This window comes from Pistacia vera, unplaced genomic scaffold (assembly GCF_008641045.1).
Source record: "Pistacia vera cultivar Batoury unplaced genomic scaffold, PisVer_v2 Contig103, whole genome shotgun sequence".
NCBI lineage: Eukaryota > Viridiplantae > Streptophyta > Magnoliopsida > Sapindales > Anacardiaceae > Pistacia > Pistacia vera.
In genome coordinates this window covers 297,688-316,680 of record NW_022195061.1, presented here as the reverse complement: position 1 = coordinate 316,680, position 18,993 = coordinate 297,688, and the positions used below count along the sequence as shown (strand labels likewise).

General features: G+C 34.0%; 2 protein-coding genes across 3 annotated transcripts; one reads left to right on the top strand and one right to left on the bottom strand.

Annotated features, from left to right (window-relative positions):
- Positions 1-4,472: 4,472 nt before the first annotated feature.
- Positions 4,473-9,252, bottom strand: LOC116123784 (auxin response factor 18-like). 2 transcript variants are annotated; one of them, XM_031409524.1, is made up of 4 exons: positions 7,325-8,443; positions 5,602-6,518; positions 5,432-5,515; positions 4,473-4,738 (listed from the first exon to the last, which is right to left on the bottom strand). In XM_031409524.1, the coding sequence occupies exons 1-3, from the start codon at positions 8,441-8,443 to the stop codon at positions 5,446-5,448; spliced, it is 2,106 nt and encodes a 701-aa protein (XP_031265384.1). In that variant the 3' UTR covers positions 4,473-4,738; positions 5,432-5,445. The 2 variants fall into 2 exon arrangements, with proteins under 2 accessions (XP_031265384.1, XP_031265378.1); XM_031409518.1 differs by lacking the exon at positions 4,473-4,738 and adding an exon at positions 8,602-9,252 and having other exon boundaries at positions 5,239-5,515; positions 7,325-8,499.
- A 6,883-nt stretch (positions 9,253-16,135) lies between these two features.
- LOC116123624 (BTB/POZ domain-containing protein At5g03250) lies at positions 16,136-18,722 on the top strand. The gene is made up of 4 exons (XM_031409374.1): positions 16,136-16,196; positions 16,639-16,709; positions 16,889-18,109; positions 18,201-18,722. The coding sequence occupies exons 1-4, from the start codon at positions 16,136-16,138 to the stop codon at positions 18,720-18,722; spliced, it is 1,875 nt and encodes a 624-aa protein (XP_031265234.1).
- The last annotated feature ends 271 nt before the right edge of the window (positions 18,723-18,993 follow it).

The following is an 18,993-nucleotide window of genomic DNA, read 5'->3' as shown; positions in this document are numbered from 1 at the left end:
ATATAAGATGACTTAACCCTAGTAATTCCACATAAGCCCCAACCAAACGCGCCCAGATAGTTTTGAAACATTTTATGAGTTCAATATAAAATAATAAAGAGGGAAGATGCACATGGAATGAAGAGAGATGAGTTCAAGGTATGTTTGTTTCTCTATTTTGGGTTTTAAAAATCTTATCCAAAATACATATTTGTTTTCCTATTCTAAAATTAAATTCTATATTATATTCAATTATTTTTAAGCCTCCTAGGTTTCTTAATTTAACTAAACACCTCCAACAAAAAAAAGTTTTTAAATTAACAAAAACACCCTCACCCATCCACATTTGCTAGATTCTGGCCACCACTATCGGAAAGTAGTCGAAATCTAGCTTTATGGCATATTACTGACTAGATTTGGCCGGTAGTGCACCGATCTAGCCTTTTCCAGCTAGATCTACTATGGATCTAGCCAGGAAAGACCAGATCTATAGCCAAAGGTCTAGCCATTAACGGCCAGATCTTTGGCAGTAGCTGGTTATCAATGACGACCATATCTTTGGCCGTCGTTGACAACTAAATATGGCTAGATCTAGCCTTTTCCAGCCAGATCTACGATGGATCTGGCTGGAAAATGTCACATTGGTGCACGACTGATTGCACAATCAGCCAGACCCAATCTGTCGTACGTCATTACGGCAACTTCCGATCACCCTCTAGCGGTGATGGCCGGTTGTCGACATTTAATGGGTGGGTGGGTAAGGGTGTTTTTATTAATTTTTAATGTTTTACTGTAGGGGTGTTTAGCTAAATTAACAAACCTATGGGGTGTTTTTGTTCATTTTCAAATTCTACCTCGTAATAACTACCCAACTCAATTTTTTCAAAAATCCTACCCAAAATAATAAAACAAACACAACCTTAGATTCTGCAAATATTTAGGCTGTGTTTGTTTCCCTATTCAAAATACTATCCTATCTAATCCTATTCAAAATACATATATTTGTTTCAATATTCTCAAAATACAATCATATTCTATTCGACTCCTCCAACAATAAAAAGCTTATAAATTGATAAAAATACCCCCACCCACACACATATTCCTGATAGCCGGCCACCATCGCCGGAAGGTAGCCAGAATATGCCAGAATGGCACACGACCAGCTGGATGTGGCTAGTGGTGCACCGATCTGGCTTTTTCCGACCAGATCCACCATAGATCTGACCAACAAAGGTCAAATCTATGGCCAAAGATCTAGCCGTGGACGGCCATATCTGGCCATATCTGGTTGTCAACGATGGCCAAGATATGGTCGTTATCAACGGCCAGATGTTTGGCTATAGATATGGTCGAAAAAACCTATATTGGCGCACTATCGGCCAAATCCAGCTGGTCGTACGCCATTCTAGCGACTTCCGACCACCGTTCGGCGGTGGTGGCCGACTACTAGTATTTAATGGGTGGATGGGGGTGTTTTTGTTAATTTTAAAACTTTTATTGTAGGGGGTGTTTAGCTAAATTAACAAATGTAGGGGATTAAAAAATAATCTTTTAGAAAATGCTTTCAAAAAATTTAGGCTCCGTTAGGTTCACTTTTTTACACTTTTTGGAAAAGTCTTTTGAAAAAAGCTAAAAAAAAAATTGAATTGGGCAGGTATTACGATGTAGGATTTGGAAATTAATAAAAATACCCCCTATGTTTGTTTATTTACTAAACACCCCTATAATAAAACATTAAAAGTTAACAAAAACACTCTCAACCCACCCATTAAATATGGACAGTCGGCCACCATCACCGGAGGGTGGCCGGAGTCGTCGTATCGACGCATGACCGGTTGGATCTTACAGGTCGTGCGCCGATATGGCCTTTTCCGACCAGATCCACGATAGATTTGGCCAGTAAAAGCCAGATCTATGGCTAGATCTGGCCATTGACGGCCAGATCTGGCCGTATTTGCTCGTCAATGACGGCTAAAGATACGGTCGTCGTTGATGGTCAACGATGACCATGTGTTGGCCGTCGTTGATGACTGGCTACGGCAAAAGATCTAGCCGTCAACGGCCAAATCTTTGGCCTTTAGATCTGGCCGTCAACGGCCAAATCTTTGGCCTTAGATCTGGCATTTTCTTGCCAGATCCATCATGGATCTGGCCGAAAAAGGTTAGATCGGCACACTACCGGCTAGATTCAGCCGGTAGTGCGCCATTATACCAGATTCCGGCCATTTTCTGACGTTGGTGGCCGGAATCTGGTAAGTATGGGTTGTTGGGGTTTTTTTGCAATTTCTAAAAAAATATTTAGGGGTATTTAATTAAATTAACAAATTTAGGGGTTTAAAAAAGTTGAATAATATTGTGAGTTTTTACAATTTTACTGTTTAACTTTATTGGGAATACTAATAATAGTATTCCCAAATGTGAGCCAAACGAAGTCTTACCAAATACATTTTCAAAATCAAATCTTATTCTCGTAATAACAACCCAATTTAACTTTTTCAAAAATATTACTCCGAATACTCTACCAAACACAACCATTTATCATATCATTCTTCCAAAGGCTGAAATACATTTTTTACCCTAACCTTTTGTGAAAGTAACAGTTCCCCTCTAGGTTTCAGAAACACCTAGGCTTCGTTTGGTTCACATTTTTGCGTTTTTGGGAAAAGTTTTTTTTAAAAAGTTAAAAAAAAAGTTGAATTGGGCGGGTATTACGATGTAGGATTTACAAATTATAAAATACCCCTTATATTTGTTTATTTACAAAACACCCCTATAGTAAAACATTAAAAGTTAACAAAAATACCCCCAACCCACCCTCAAATACGGACAGTCGGCCACCACCACCGGAGGGTGGCCAGAGTGTCTTTGCAATTTCTAAAAAAAATATTTAGGGGTGTTTAGTTAAATTAATAAATTTAGGAGGTTTAAAAGAAATTGAAAATATAGAATAATATTTTGAGAATAATGACATTTTACTGTTTAACTTTTTTGGGAATACTAATAATAGTATTCTTAAAACTGAAACAAACGAAGCCCTAGTTTTAAGGTTTGAATTCGAAAAAATGGGAGTAACATTGGGCGTTTCTGAAACTAAGACAGGAGAATTATCCTTTTTCTGATAGATTGGGGTTAAACGTCATTCAATCTTCTTTGATACAATAATATATATGATAATGTAGTACTAATATCAATTATGAAATGAAACTCCATTTATTAATGCAAGTAAAGTAATGGATTTTCTTTTCACTGCGAAATAAATGAAAACAAGGGCAACAGATTGCTGCAGAGCAACTCATTTTACCAGCTCAGTTAATATGCCAACTTTGAACCAAAACTTCTTAAAAAAAACTGTGAAAATACTGGATAAGAGTAAACCCTCAACGATAAAAGTACTTTAATTTATTATATACAGAGTCTTGATTCTCCATAAACCACTATTATATATGAAGATTTGACCAAAACTCTGAAATTTGAGAACATCTTAATTGGACTCAGAAAATAATGTAAAAAACTAGCCAATTAAAACTAAAACCATTACTGTACGCATTCAAAGCTTATGATATTGTAGTTGAAAATGAGATTAATTACAAAGAAGAAGGAATCGAGGTAATATATTGAAATGAAAATGAAGAGAGTTTAAAAGAAAAGTCAAAAAAGACAAGACAAAGAAGGCAAAGGAATTGAATGTTGGTGACGTAGTTGTTGCATGGAGCGTGCCTCATTTCCCGTGACTTGGATCTTTCAACATTACCAACTACTTATATTTAACCTTTTTGTGTGTTTCTTGCTTGACGTAATTTTAAAGCTAAAACTTTCATTAATTAATTAATTAACACCAACCCCGCCCTTTGTTTTATTTAATAATTAAGCCGCTGTTTTAATTTAATTAGTTTATGTTTCTGGGTAGAATCCATGGCATATTTAGTGGAAACAGGGAACTGAAAACTAAGCCATTTATTGTTAATAAAACAATGCTTTGGAAAAGGTTTTTGTCCCCTCTGTGCTTTGACCCATTTGGGGCTGTAATTATTATTCCAGAAAATTAATGAAATTAATCCAATAATGTAAAAGGTTGAAGAACATGGATTGGTTATTAAGGGAACACTGCATGAGATAGATGAATACTGATGTTTCTGCAAGTACACAAAAACATTAAAAACAATTTTAAAAAAACAAATAAAATTGTGAAAAAGAAGAATGCGTTGATCAAACGGTTTCAGCAAATTTCACATAATCTCACTAAGGATCTGGTCGCAATGCATGGTCCATGGTGACTGTAAATTTACTTGCAATTTTCTTTTTCTTTTTTTAAATTATGGATGTTCCATCTTCAATTTACTTAAATCGACTAAACAAGTAACGAGTGAAAACGAAAATGAAAAATATTTTTTCGGGAAAAGCAAAGTCAAAGAAAACAGTGGTGTCATCGAAACGGCGCAACACATGCAAAATGAAGGCGACGTTGGCCACACGTGAATCCATTATTGTTTGATGTTGGGTCCCTGACCCTCCCTCCTCCTTCCAACACTCCCCACGTGCGCCTTCTTTAACTTACAGAATGTGTTGTGTTTTTGACAATCCCGATGCTTAACCTTATTAAATCAAATTAACAAATCCTACACTTGCGCCTTCAGGTTTGGAAACAAAAATATTTAATTAAAATTTCTAATGGGGGTGGGTTTTTACTGGTGGTGGTTGAGAAGAGAATCCCTGTTGATGATGAGAATCTGCTTCTGTTTTTGCTGCTGTCGTGTGCAAACTGAAAACAAAACCAAAGAGGTAATTAGTCAAAATTTAATCAAAGATTTCTCATTGACAATGACATTTGACAAAGATTTTGAATGGATTTATCCAACTATTTGTTACACCTTTGTCAAAGAGTTTAGCTGGTAGCATTGAATTAATTACCCTTTTTTATTTTATTTTTCTGTGTAGCTTGAGTTAGTAACATTTTTCTCATTCTCAAACAACAGAGATTTGGTAAAAATGACAACCATTAAATATACAGAATTGAAAATGACTTGACATAAGTTCAGCCATTTATATGGTATTTCTTTCAGGTTTTTTCTCATTGTTAATCATAAATCTGCTATTTGAAGTGACAAAGAAAAAATTATTTCATTTCTGAATCAAAGTTACAGAACAAAAGGCTAGTGTTACTTGGAAGATACTTTTAGTACATAGGCCATATCCTACAAACATCTAAGTATAGACAGGCTTTGCCTGCAAAAGGAAAAAGAGTAGAAACAACCAAAAAAAAAAATTGAGTGGCCTATATGATAATGAAAGGAAGTTTCAGAAGCCAACTATTAATTTAGAGAAATTAAAAGAAACAAGAGTTTCATGGAGGATTTAGCTAGAACGTCCAAAAAATGGAGCAGAGCAAGAAGCTAAAAAAAAGTCAGCAGGGAACAAAAGATTCAATCAACCAGCTGTACAATTGAAACCGTACTTTAGTCCTTTACTCTATACTCCTACATTGTCACTGCTTGAATCCATTAGAATTGTCAACCTCCTAGCTGTTTTCATGAAGTCACTGCAACAACAAAAAGAAACTAATCAAAACACAATATTTTCTGGGGATATGTGTCATTTCAAAAAGAAAGGCAAATGAATTGCTACCTGAATGGTTCATCTCCAATATGCTTGACTGCACCTGTAACATCTCGGTAGAGAACATGGCTAAGTGTCTCGGAATTTTCTATACCAAACATGTCAGCAAGCTTTCTGTACAATTCATTATAAGACGTGAGTAACGAGAGGTCAAGAGTGCGACCTACATCCTCTGATTCCATGAAAACTTTACAGTGACCGGTCTCCAAGTTGGGTTCGGATTCTTGGTGATTATCTTTATACCAGTGGAACCCTTCACAGAATGTGCGCTCGGGTAGGCCTTGTTGATGAATTGCAGATCCAGAACCATCGGAAAAATTTGCCATCTTATCTAAATTTCCTTCCGATGAACTATTTCCAGTAAGAACCGGTGAAACTGTATCACCAGAGCAGCTGAGAGACATTTGCTGCTCCGTTAGTATTGGTTGGCCAAAAAGTACAAGCTGGGGTGTCTTTACATCATCAGTTCTTTTTGAAGTCTGGGTAGAATGTGCCATGGTTAGCAAGCAAGAAACATTCTCACTCATGCTAGGCTTCTGGATGATTGGGCTATTGGAGGCTCTCATGGTTGCAGCAGCACGATCAAGTGGTGGGAAACCAGCTGTAAACAGACTTGACTGTAGTTTATTGAGGTGGAGATCCGTTATGGATAGACCATAGTGAGCATGCCTGGCTCCCTGCATGCCAGCAGGAGTGTTATCGGGTAGACACCCAAAGGGGCTGTTCGGCCCAAGGAGGTTGCCAGAAAATGTTGGCATTTGCAATTGGCCATCAAGGGGGAAATCTGGGTGTTGTGGCAGTCTCGACTTCTTCCTTGGTGGTGAGAAGGGGGATAGATGGATCGCGGGCATGTTTGATACCAATTCCACCAGCCACGGATTGACACGCTTCACATTTTGGAGCAAATCAGGCTCGTCCCAAGTAACCTGCACCACATGAACTTCAACAAATTAGAACACATTGTCAAAAAGGGCAACCAAAAATCCAGAAAAAGAAATTAAGGAAACAAAAATTGATATTGAAGGCAAGACTCTACTAAAAAGGGAATTAAAACAAAAAGAGAGAAGAAAATCTTCCAGATATAGGATTTATCAAAACTAAATACCAATTTGAAAAATGTCAACCAAGAAAAGCAAATGTGAACACGTCTTCAGAAATATTTGACGGGATCTGGAGAAAAATCAGAAAGTTCATAAGTATACAATTAGTAACCTAATCCGATTGAACAGATTATACCTTTCAGTATACAGTTGAAAAAGAAAGTTATGTTGGAGTGGCATCATGAATCTTGCCTAGACAAGACCCAAATATAATGACATATATTAAAAGCTATACCACATATTGCTTAATAAGGGATAAAAACTAGTTATCCTAGACAACTTCAGTCAGCAAATCCATCTTAAGTCCACATTCATATTCAAAAAGATCAGTGTGAACCAATGCATTAATAATCCGGGAAATAACAGAGCAAAGAAGAAGGAGAAAAAAAAACAGCAACTTTCTGTGAACAGATGGAACTTAGCAAAGAAGAACAGAAGTGAAAATAAAATTTAATTACTGACCTATAGTAAATCGAATTGTTAGCAGAGTATTTGGAATTCAAAAGTTTCAGTGGAACCAGAAAAAAGTTGTAAAGAATAATAACAAGAATGACAAAAGAATTTCACAAGCATATCCCAAATTTCATGGTATCTATTTTATGCGGATTGCTGATCAAGAGAGATGACTTTACCTGGAGAAGCCTCCAAGGTGAATCAGGCCAGTATAGTGGATCAGAAACCTGAACAGAAGATATAGTTCCCATAAACCAACTTATTCGTGAAGAATCCTCCGTTTCAAAGGCCATCTTAAACCTCATTCCAGAACACCACCGGATCTGCAATGCTGCTTTCACCATTGAAGCCTTCACACAAAACTCCGGTGTACTGGCTCGAGGGTAGTACACAACCTCGAAGGGCTGCCTACCGACAGCAAGCGTTGCAGCTTCAATAACAGATTCAGGCCTCATTTTCCCCTTCCCCATCAAATTATTCCCGTTATTCGAATTTGATCCATTAACATTTCCATTACAATTTCTCATTAACTTATTATCATCCTCCCTCAAAAACGCCGAAAACCCTCCATAAGGCGCAACACAGTTTCCATTCCACCCAGAAGACACCTCCGGTCCACCTCCAATCCCTCTCTTTGCACGGCGAATTCCAACGCAAAGATCCCCATTCTCCGCCCTCAAAAACACAATTGAATCTCCCGCAACAAGCTTCTTGTGATTCACAAAAGTACTCCACCCAGTTGTCAACAAATGCCTCCTAGGTGTCCCTCTATAAATATGCCTAAATTTCCATGTTTCACCATGAACATCCTTAGCTAGAATGGTTTGTACAGGGGGATCAGCAGAGTAATCTAATCTGGGAAAGATTGTCTCCGCACAATACCTTGGAACAGAAAACCCTCCACCGTTATTAGCATCTGACTGAGTCAAGGTCTTCGCAAATGATGCAGGTTTATCTTGTGTTTCAGTGTTATGAATTCCAACAATTCCATCATCATCAAAATCAGGTTCATTACTAACTGGAATCAACTTAATTTTTGCAAATACCTCATCAGTTTCAGGATCAGCCATGAATTTGATAGCTAAGACTCTACAGAGTACATAAGGTGGAATTCTTTGGCAGCTCCTGAAATCAACCGGCCCACAGGCGTGCTCTGCATGCCCTTGAGGAAAGTAAAAGACTTTCGAGTTCACTGGGGGCATTTGCACCATGCCTCCGGCACAGGCGTGCCATAACTGAGAGTCTAAGCACTTGTCAACCTCTTTTATTTTCTCTTTTGACTCCATAAAAGTAATCATCTCCACCACTGCTGCATATATTAAAATCCCTTCTTCTTTACCTCACTTGAAGAACACTGCACAAACCAGATAGGTTACCAAATTAGACATTTTAGGGACTCAATTAAAAAAACCAATGATGGGTTCAAAGTAATGAAGTAAACTCATGTAATTCTTACCTTATAAAAATAATTTGGAATCTTTATGCCATATCTCCGCAGAAAGTGAAAGAGCCCAAAGATACATATATATTATAATACACCAAAACCAGCAGCCAGAGATGAAAGTTGTAATTCCATATACTCTCAACATTGCCAACCAAAAAATCCTTCAATAAACCTTCATATATCTTTTAATTCTTCCTTGAAACTTCAGTAAGTGAGTTCTGGCTTCACAAAGTTAAAGAAAAAAATCTTGCTTAATCAACCAAACACAGCTACAAAATCAAAAGATCTACCCACAATTCCTGACTGACTCACTTATATATCAGTAACTAACTAAACACAAATCACGGCCTTGAAAATCTCCTCAAAATCAGTTAATAAAAATCCCTTTTGAAGATGAATCTTTTCGTTGGCGTTGTTCAAAGATTCAATCAAAGCAGATAGAAAGAGCGCACACAACAACAACACTCACACTCACAAGAAGGCACCTTTTCGGATCATGCAAGAGTCCAAAAGCAATACCCTTCTTAACAAAGAAAACGAAAATTCAATCAAAATATAAGCTTGATTAGTACTAATCACAGTTATTAAGTGCTGTAGTAATTAATTGTACTACTTTTTCTGGTTCTGCTTTTGTTGGTTTATTGTATTTATTTATTTTTATTTTTACCTTTTCTTCGGATCTGAAGAAACTCTGTGTATCTTCAGAAGCCAGCAAAACAACAAAGATCTTTAAGGAACCATTTATTTTATTTTATTTTTATTAAAGTATCTATTTATTAATTCTCTTTCTCATTATTTTAACCCATTTTTTATCATGCAAAACTGTTGCTTTCCTTATCGCGATACTTTTTTAAAGTCTCGCGAGATTATTGGGTCTCCTTAATGCAAAATAAGGTAGTCGTTAACCAGACAAGTTAACTGTGGTTAATAACTAGAACCAGGGTTAACGTACTGAGTTTACAAGTTAACTAAAACTGTTTTTTGTTGGCATTTTGTAGAGAGGAAATGTTTTCTGCTCACCTAACTCTCCTCAAGGCGAGTGGCAACACTCCAAAATTAGATAATTCTTTTTTTTAAATATAATAATACAAATTCAATTTCCCTTTAAGTAAGCAACGCAATGTTATAAAGACATTGTATGACAAAATTGAAATAAAAAACGTATTTTATTCCCTCAAACCTCATGTTAAATATTATTTAATTTTAAATATTATAAAATATAGATAGTAATAGTTTTAATAACACAAATTCATTTTAAGCTAACTCCAAGTGATTGGTGCAGTCAATGAGATCACTCATTTTTTTAGTTTTTTTATTCAAATCTTGGGCTATCTATCTATTAATATTGTGGTTTATTGGTCTTTTAAATTTATAAGATGTTTAATGAATTTTAGAATTAATTAAAGTATGCACAAACTGTCCGAACACGCCGGTTATTAAAAAAAAATTCATTTCAAGTTAAAAGGCAATAATGTCTTGTTCTTATACATGCCATGTGTCTCATAAGTCTTAAAATGTATAGATAAAATTAGATGAAATTAATATCACAGAATATAAGAAATTGGTTAAAAAAATTAAATTAAAGCTGAATAAACAAAGGATAACTAAAAAATTATTCAAAAATATAAGGATCTAGAAGAATTTAAGCTCTATTTTTTTATTTGAATTGATATCAACTTGTAAATTTAGTAATTATATAATGGAATTAAAATCTTATCCAAATGAATAATAATTTGATAAGTCAAATTCTAAACACCGAAGAAAACTTGGCAAGTAGTTTTGTTATTAGTTCGTGAAACTTTTGTTCTTGAAGAGCGCGTGGGGCTTATATGATGTCCATTTGTTGTGTCCGGTTGAGGGAAAGCCGCCCGTGGTGACTTTCTAATTGTCTATTATCTCAGTAAGTTAAGTCTTGCGTCTTGACTCTTGAGGCTCAAAAGTAAAACCAAATCTGTTTGGTTTCTCTTCGGTCAGTTTCACTTTGCTTTTACAACGTCGTGGGTTTAGACCATCCAAATTGGGTAATGTTACAGCTACATCATTCTTTTACACAATTTTATTATATCATGATATGACATATATCACATCATATAAATTTTTAATTATTTTAAATTTTAACATAAAATTTAATATTATAATAAAATTATGTGATTATAACATATGTCACATCATGATGTTACAAAATGGTGAAAAAAATAGTGTAAATGTAGCATTACTCATCCAAAATTTCCCCAAAAGTTAAAAACACAAATGTTGTTAACTCTTAATTTTAAATGAATTTTAAATATAGGTCTTTATAACTTTCTTTCACAATCTTTGACGGACAGTCATAAATGAGTCTCTTTTGCTTATTATAGGCGTCGTCTACTTAATACGAACTAATCGGCTGCGAGATAACACATAAATGTTATGAGAAAATGTTGTAAAATTGAGTTATGACCTAACAATACATTTTAAATATACTAATTAATTTTAATAGATATACAAAATATTCATCTTGTTCTTAAACAAAAATATATCAATTTAGTATAAAAGTTTTGTAATATTATATTTTTTTAATCTTATTAAAAATAAAATTGTTTTATTTAAGCATTTAAAGAATAGACAAAGAGGCGGTGAAGAAACAATTCAATAATATTAGAACGTCTTTTTTGCCTAATATTTTTCTTTAAAAAAGGTTGAAGTCTTGAAGAAGTTAGAGGATTAAAATTATGTAACATTATTAATAGATTTTTTTTAAATTAAGTCATATTTAAACATGTAATAAATTATGAAATATATATAAACTAGCAAAATTAAATTTTCTCTCTATTGAGATAAGAGCTAATTTAAGGTCAACAGACATTTTCCCGTGCGAAGTTTGCCTTAAAGATAATTTACGATTTGAAAAGTTTCAAAACGATAATTTTCCACCTACCGGTAAGATCGGTTAGTAAAATATGCTATTGACATGATACATAACCATAAAATCATTTGAATGGTTGACATCTTCTAATCAGTAATTTAGGGTTAAGTATTACTTTTTTATATTGTTCTTTATCTTAAAAATCCAAATATAAACTGAAGGAAAACAGAAACTGAACTAAAAATATACAAATATAATTCATTATTATCTATAATGGAGGCCATCTACATTATAAAAAACGCTATAAGATTCAATCATGGTGTAAATTATTAAATTAATAATTAAGAATCTATATTATAAAAATGTTCTTCCGCCCACAGAACAATTACAATGTTAAATTAATATGTTGTCTTAATCAAGTGTTTACTGTTTATATACCAATGCAATGTTAAAAGCTTTCCGGCAAATTAATTAAATTAAATCCACTGAGTCCGCAATTTTCTATCCAAATTCATTGCACTGTATTAAGACTATAATTGTCGTTAATTAAAAGTGTGATTAGTGTTAATTATTACTTGTTTGCTTAATTTCTTGGTTTGTCTCCCTCTAAAGAACAAATTATTAAAAAAGAAAAAGAAAAAAAAGGTGATTTTGTCTCACCAATCATGCAAAAACAGAATGGCCCCAAAATTAAAAGGTAGAGAGGGTAGTGGTGAGTATTAATATTTAATTTTGTTGTACCTAAAATAGGGGTTAAGCGTGCACCTCTTTTATAATTATTTAATTATGCATAATAATGTTATGATACCAACAAAAATCATGAAAACTTTAGGTTGAACACATGAAATGACACTGTCTTAAACAATATATTATAATGTATATATATTCAAATTAGATAATCTCTTCAAAAATTAAACCAGCCCTTAATTTTTTTTTGAATAATTTTGTATGGTAATAGGAATTTAAGTCAATAATTTTGAATAATTTTTATTGTGCTATAGGTTGCTTTCTATAACTCGTGAATTAATAATTCTCGTAATAGGAGCAGATCCATCTAATTTATCGATAAATTATGAAATGAAACTTTGATAAATTTTTCAATAGAACATTCTGGCTATCTTAGTGATATATGCATTAATTTGGAAGTGTGGCCACGAGAAAAGCCACATGTGACAGCTTTATAAGTTAATACCAAATAATATAGATGATCTCCATTGATAATACCTTCAAATAAAGGAACAATAATGAAGAGAAGACCATTGCATTGCCAGACTGAGCAGAGCTTTCATGTTGTTGGTACAGAAAGATATTCATGTCAGAAGAAGAAGAAGAAGAGGGGGATGAGGAAATTAACGAGAGAAGAGGAATTGGGTTTAAAAAAAAAAAAAAAAAAAACCAGACCGTGACATTAAGGCCACCAAAACGTCATTGATTAGAACTTGAAAGTTGAAACCAAAATTCGGAAGATTTAGGGAACCCAAAGTGGGCCCGTCAGATGTAGGTGGCCTTTTGTCTCTTCTTTGTTACTTAAGATACTTTGCATAACTGTATTTAAACATCCCAAACCACTGCATAAACCCACCAACAATGGACGCTTCACTCAATTTAATAAAAAATAGAAGGATAAATTCATAATAATAATATTTAATGACTCACTACCGACCATTAATTAAGATAAAAGATTTTATATTTTTCAAAATTTCAATACGTTTTTGCTATTATATCAAACTTACGAGGATTCGATTTCTTAACTCCTCTTATCTTAATGAGATATAATTCATTTAACACTAAAAAACATTAATTTTTGTGTGTCAATCATTATTGGGTCTAAGGTAGATGGTAAAAGGAGAATCTAATAAAGTTTTTCGAGTTTGAATTTCATAACCTCTAATTGGGATAATCATTAAATTTTTATCTAGTTGATAATTTCAATGTCTCAAGAGGACTAGTTGAAATATAAATGAAAAAAATTGGTCCCATTTGCCTCTTCTCCAGTTGGCTAAGCTTATTTTGTTTATGATGTATTTAATTCGAGAATTCAAATAAATTGTAAAGCAGCATATTAGGTGAGGTTGATGTCTAGAATGAACAATAATTGAAAACGTATAACGATGGAAAAAAACTTAAATTAAACATAATCAATGCAAACACAAAAGTACATTATGTTTGTGATTACGTATGTATTAAACTAAACCAGTTTGTCTCAATACTCAACTAAACAACATCATCTTTCAATTAGGGATCACAAATTTGGATACTCACATGTCAAAAATAACAACACAGTTTAAGTAGGTGGGGCTGACAATAATTGTTTTTCGTTAGCAAACTCAATCCGTGCCCCCACCTATTTAATAAAATGGGTTGATTTAACCTGTAACTATTTTTGACATATTTAATTATTTATGATGCAATTATATATATATATATATAGATTGACGGACCAAGTATTTTTGTCAAAAGAGGGCCTTTACAGCTTCGTCATTGTTTATCAAACAACTAATAGAAACTTTTAAAAATCACCAAACTTGAAGTAAAGGAAATAATACAATATCAAAAATCTGAAATAAAATAATTTAATAATATAATACTTTTTATTTGAATAAATCTATGAGAAAACAAACCTTGAGCAAATGTGTTAAAAATAACATCCGTTCACAAGAAAACACAAGAAATTTTTTACGTTCAATGTGAAGAGAATAAAAAATCACGCGAATTTAACTATCTACTTAAATCTATATAATCAAAAGAGCTTATAGCAACCACAATCTACCAAAAAATGCTTCACATAAATTTCTTATTTCTCCTCTCTTTTTTTTTTTATTATTTTTGTCTTCCAAAGTTATATTATAAATTTTTATGACTTTGATCAGACCTAGCCTAAGTTAAAATCAACAAAAACTTAAATCAAATCAACGTTACGTTGACTTTTATATGAAATAATTAAAAAAAGGCATTTTTCTTGGTATAAACTATATTAGTAACTCAAATTTCTTTAATAATTTTGAGTAGTTAAGCGTGACGTTTGAAATGTAGGAAATATAGGTGAAGAATGAAGAATAACGCCAGTAAAATACAGTTAAGGTTTATTGAGATAGCAGGATATTTTAGACACAAAACACAAAATAAACTCACAAGATTCATGTTTTTTTCTACATAATAGAATAAAAAACCTAAAAAAAAAAAAAACATGATTTAACCATAAAATAAACTAAATTGAAATGAGTATACATACCTAAAACTAATAAAACAAAAAACGGAACTAAGTGACATCTGAATAATAAAAGTTTCAACCATTTCAGTTTTTAAAAGTTTAGGACGAATAGCAAGAAAGAGAAAGAGGGAATGTGAGAGTAATGAATTTTGGGAATAAAACCATAAAAAACATGTAGAGTCGTGGAAAAAGTGGAGCGGTTTTAAACTTTTAATTGATGCGAGTTTGGAATATATATTAATAACAATTTTTTTTTTGGTTTATATACATATTAATATATAATATAATATAATATATATATATAATGTGTTATTAATTGTTGATACAATTTAATTAAAATTCAAGTAAATAGATTAAATTATGTCAATCATTTAATATTGTACAATATCTATATTGAGACTTCTCACATGAATAATAAAAGAGTTATCCAAGTTAAAAACTTAAAGTATATATAAACACGACATGAATATGATATGCGAACTCATTTTGCCTCATACCTTGTAATTGATCTCATAAGAATGAAATTATCACTATTATTCTCTCTTTTATATTTTCTTGTGTATAAAATTATACCTATATTTTAAAACCAAAAAGAAAAAAAGAAAATATCATTATTAATGTGAATGTAATCAAAAGTGGCTTGTCCCTTATTGGTTGTCAAATTGGGCCCAAAACTAAACAAAACGTTAATTCCGAAAACAGCCCATTTACTCTTCTCACCGCCGATTCTCAACCAACAAATACAAATTGCTAGTCCAATCATATGGGATTATATAAGCGGTAAACTCTTCTCATTAATTTTATCGTCAGCTCGCAATTGAGTATCGTCAACCCAAAAATATCAAATACAACGTGTTTAGAGAGACTTGATCAGCAGTTAATAAAGAAAAGAACGAAGGAACAGGTAGTTGACAGCTACAGACAATAAAGAAGGAAGTAAGAATGTGAACGATTGAGAAATGAGAAATGACAGTTCTCTGACAACAGAATCTTCCAAAACGTGTCAGTCAGATTTATCAACACATCTTCCCAAAATCTCTCGATTTCATTTATCAAAATGATCCTAAAACTTGAATACTGTATCGGCCCAATGCTTCTATGGTATGAAGGGCTGTCTTTTTTGTTTGAGTCCAAATATTTTGAATATTGGGCTTGGATCAATCTACATTGTTCTCCGTCCAAGTTTTTGTATCTTCATAATAATAAGTCAAAGTTTTTTGTTGGGATTGAATATTTACGTAAAATGTGAAACATGGAGTGACTGAATCCAAATGGCGAACATCGCAATTGAGTCAAGTACATCTCCAAATGTATAGCCACCGGAATCGCTTCCTCTACTTATTGCTTTAGACTCGCTATTCATCTCATCTCTCTAACCCATATTCAATCACTAACAACTTCATCATATACCTTTTACTTGTATTTCCACAGCTTTAATTTCGCACTTTCAGCTTCCTCATTGCACTGCACTTGTACGTACACTATTATTCATGGCACTCATCAAGCTGCTGGGATTAAAATCGGAAGCATTTCATCGTGACGGTCACAGTTGGAACGCACCTCTCTTTTCTTCCTTTATTTTGTTTAATGCAGAAATATAACTTATGGAATTGGTTTTGAGATAACACAAGTTAAAATGTTAATTGTTAACATGGCGCTGTTTAAAAGTGGATGTTTTGAAATTTTATTTGTTAGTGAGATTTGAACTACGTTATTTGAGGATCTATCCATTTTTGAACTTGTTAGAAAATGGGTTCACAGCTGATTCTACTATGATTTATCTGACATTTCTGGTATTTCACGTAGTAATTCGAGTCTTTGTGCTGTGATGAGGTAATAAACATCTGCAAAAAATTTGATGTAGAATGCATAGCAACTCCCTCAATAATATGTCTTGATGCAAATTATTGTTTTAACTGGCAATTAGTTTTGCATATTTAGAAACATTCTACACTTGGTGTAATAGAACTTTGTCATATATGCTTTGGTTTCAGGCTATGCGCAACTGGGCTTCCAAGTGACGTAACTATTGAAGTTGGAGGGATGTATTTTCATCTCCACAAGGTACAAAATTTATTTGCTTGAATTTGGTCTTCAATCTTCGTAATGATAGTCTCCAATGCACACACAATTTCATTTTCTCTGTCATTTTAGCGTCTTGATTGCTGTTTGCTAAATGCAAATACAACTTGTTTAGCCTAAACTATAAACTTTTTCCTACCAATTTTGGTTATCTTCTGTAGTTCCCATTGCTCTCTAGAAGTGGGCTATTAAAGAAGCTTATTGAAGAGTTCTGGAGTGAAAGTGAATCAGCTTGTGTTTTGAAACTTCATGACATTCCCGGTGGAGCTAAAGCATTTGAGCTTATAGCCAAATTTTGTTATGGTGTCAAAATAGAGCTCACTGCTTTAAATGTTGTTAGCCTTAGATGTGCTGCAGAGTTCCTTTGCATGACCGATAATTATGGGGAAGGAAATCTCATCATGGAAACTGAGGCTTTCCTTGATGAGGTTTTCGGCAACTGGGCGGACACAATGAAAGCTCTTGAAACATGCGAACAAGTTCTAACATATGCAGAAGAGCTTCACATAGTTTCAAGATGCATTGATTCATTGGCCATGAAAGCTTGTGCGGACCCAAGCTTGTTCAATTGGCCTGTGCCAGAAAGTAATAACACACACAAGACAGACGGCTTTGTCTTATGGAATGGAATATCGACAGTTGTTAAGCCGAATCCTATAGGAGATGATTGGTGGTTTGAGGATGTTACATCTCTTAGCTTGTCTCTGTATAAACGATTGATTTTAGCTCTTAAATTAAGAAGCATAAAGCCTGAGACTATTTCTTCATCCCTCATTTACTATGCAAAGAGATATATCCCTTTGATGAATAGGCAATCAAACTTCAATGAGACAAACCATGTCAACCTGAGAAGGACTATTTCCACATTGTCTGAGGTTGATCAGAGGGCTCTCGTCGAAGAAATTGTTGAATTACTTCCCAATAAGAAGGATGTCACATCCACCAAGTTTCTTCTCAGGCTGCTTCACACTGCTATGGTTTTAAAAGCAAGTCCATCATGTAAAGAAAATTTGGAAAAGAGGGTGGGAGCCCAGTTGGACCAAGCTTCACTTGTAGATATTCTCTTACCAAATATGGGTTACGTAGACACCCTTTATGATATAGACTGTGTCCAGAGGATGCTTGATCATTTCATGTCCTTTAACCATCCTGCAGCTGCATCATTTTATCCTTGTATAATTGAAGAGGGGCAACTAATGAATGGATCTGATTCACTGACACCTATGACAACGGTAGCTGGTTTAGTGGATGGATATCTCACTGAGGTGGCGCCGGATGTTAATTTGAAGCTACCAAAATTTGAGGCACTAGCTGCTGTAATCCCTGGTTATGCTAGGCCACTTGATGATGGACTTTATCATGCAATTGACATTTACTTGAAGGTGTTTGAATTATTCTTTCACTTCAACAAATTCAGTCAGTCAAAAGATCAAAAGTCTCATTGAATTTATAATTTACATTTCACCATTTCAGGCACATCCTTGGATTACAGATTATGAGAGGGAGCAACTCTGCAGACTTATGGACTGCCAGAAGCTTTCGTTGGATGCCAGCACCCATGCAGCTCAGAATGAGAGGTTACCTCTTCGAGTAGTCGTCCAAGTCCTCTTCTTTGAACAGCTTCGTCTCCGCACTTCTATTTCTGGCTGGTTCATCGTTGACAATCTTGAGAACTCTCAAAATCCTAGTGGAAACCTTGGACACCCTGGAGATGAGGGATGTCGGCAGATAGTCCCTGCTGAAGACCAAGTTGTGGGTCGTGATGAAATGAAGGAGCGCGTTCATGAGCTTGAAAAGAAGTGTTCGAGCATGAAACAGGAGCTTGAGAAACTTGTGAAGACAAAGAAAACATGGAGAATTATTGCCAAAAGATTAGGATTTAAACAGAAGTCGGAGCCATGCTATCCAAAAGAACCAAAGAGCTGCACTTTCAAGGAATCAGTAGCTTCTGTGAATGGAAAACAAAGTCACAAAGACTATGAAGCGGTTCATTGACAATGAGACTCAAACTGATAGGATAACAGCTTCTTGTGTATTGTTATTATCTTCTCTCTCATTCCTTGACTTTTCTATAATTGGGTGATTCTTGGTTGTGGTTAAAATGATGATCAAATTGCTGTATTTATTGTGTCCAAATTAGGTGCTAACTAAACATAATTAATTCATTATTTTTCTCTTGAACTTGATAGCCATTAATTAAATTAAATTGGCAGTTTTGCAATGTCCTTGAGTTTCCGTGCTTTGCATGCCTTTGTTTGTTGAACAC

Excerpts from the sequence above, each read along its gene's own strand:
- LOC116123784 (XM_031409518.1), bottom strand. The coding sequence starts at position 8,443 with ATGATTACTTTTATGGAGTCAAAAGAGAAAATAAAAGAGGTTGACAAG. Across the intron at positions 6,519-7,324 it reads CACCTTGGAGGCTTCTCCAG|GTTACTTGGGACGAGCCTGA; the intron begins GTAAAGTCATCT and ends CATGTGGTGCAG. Across the intron at positions 5,516-5,601 it reads ATTGGAGATGAACCATTCAG|TGACTTCATGAAAACAGCTA; the intron begins GTAGCAATTCAT and ends TTGTTGTTGCAG.
- LOC116123624 (XM_031409374.1), top strand. The coding sequence starts at position 16,136 with ATGGCACTCATCAAGCTGCTGGGATTAAAATCGGAAGCATTTCATCGT. Across the intron at positions 16,710-16,888 it reads TGTATTTTCATCTCCACAAG|TTCCCATTGCTCTCTAGAAG; the intron begins GTACAAAATTTA and ends TATCTTCTGTAG. Across the intron at positions 18,110-18,200 it reads CAATTGACATTTACTTGAAG|GCACATCCTTGGATTACAGA; the intron begins GTGTTTGAATTA and ends TCACCATTTCAG.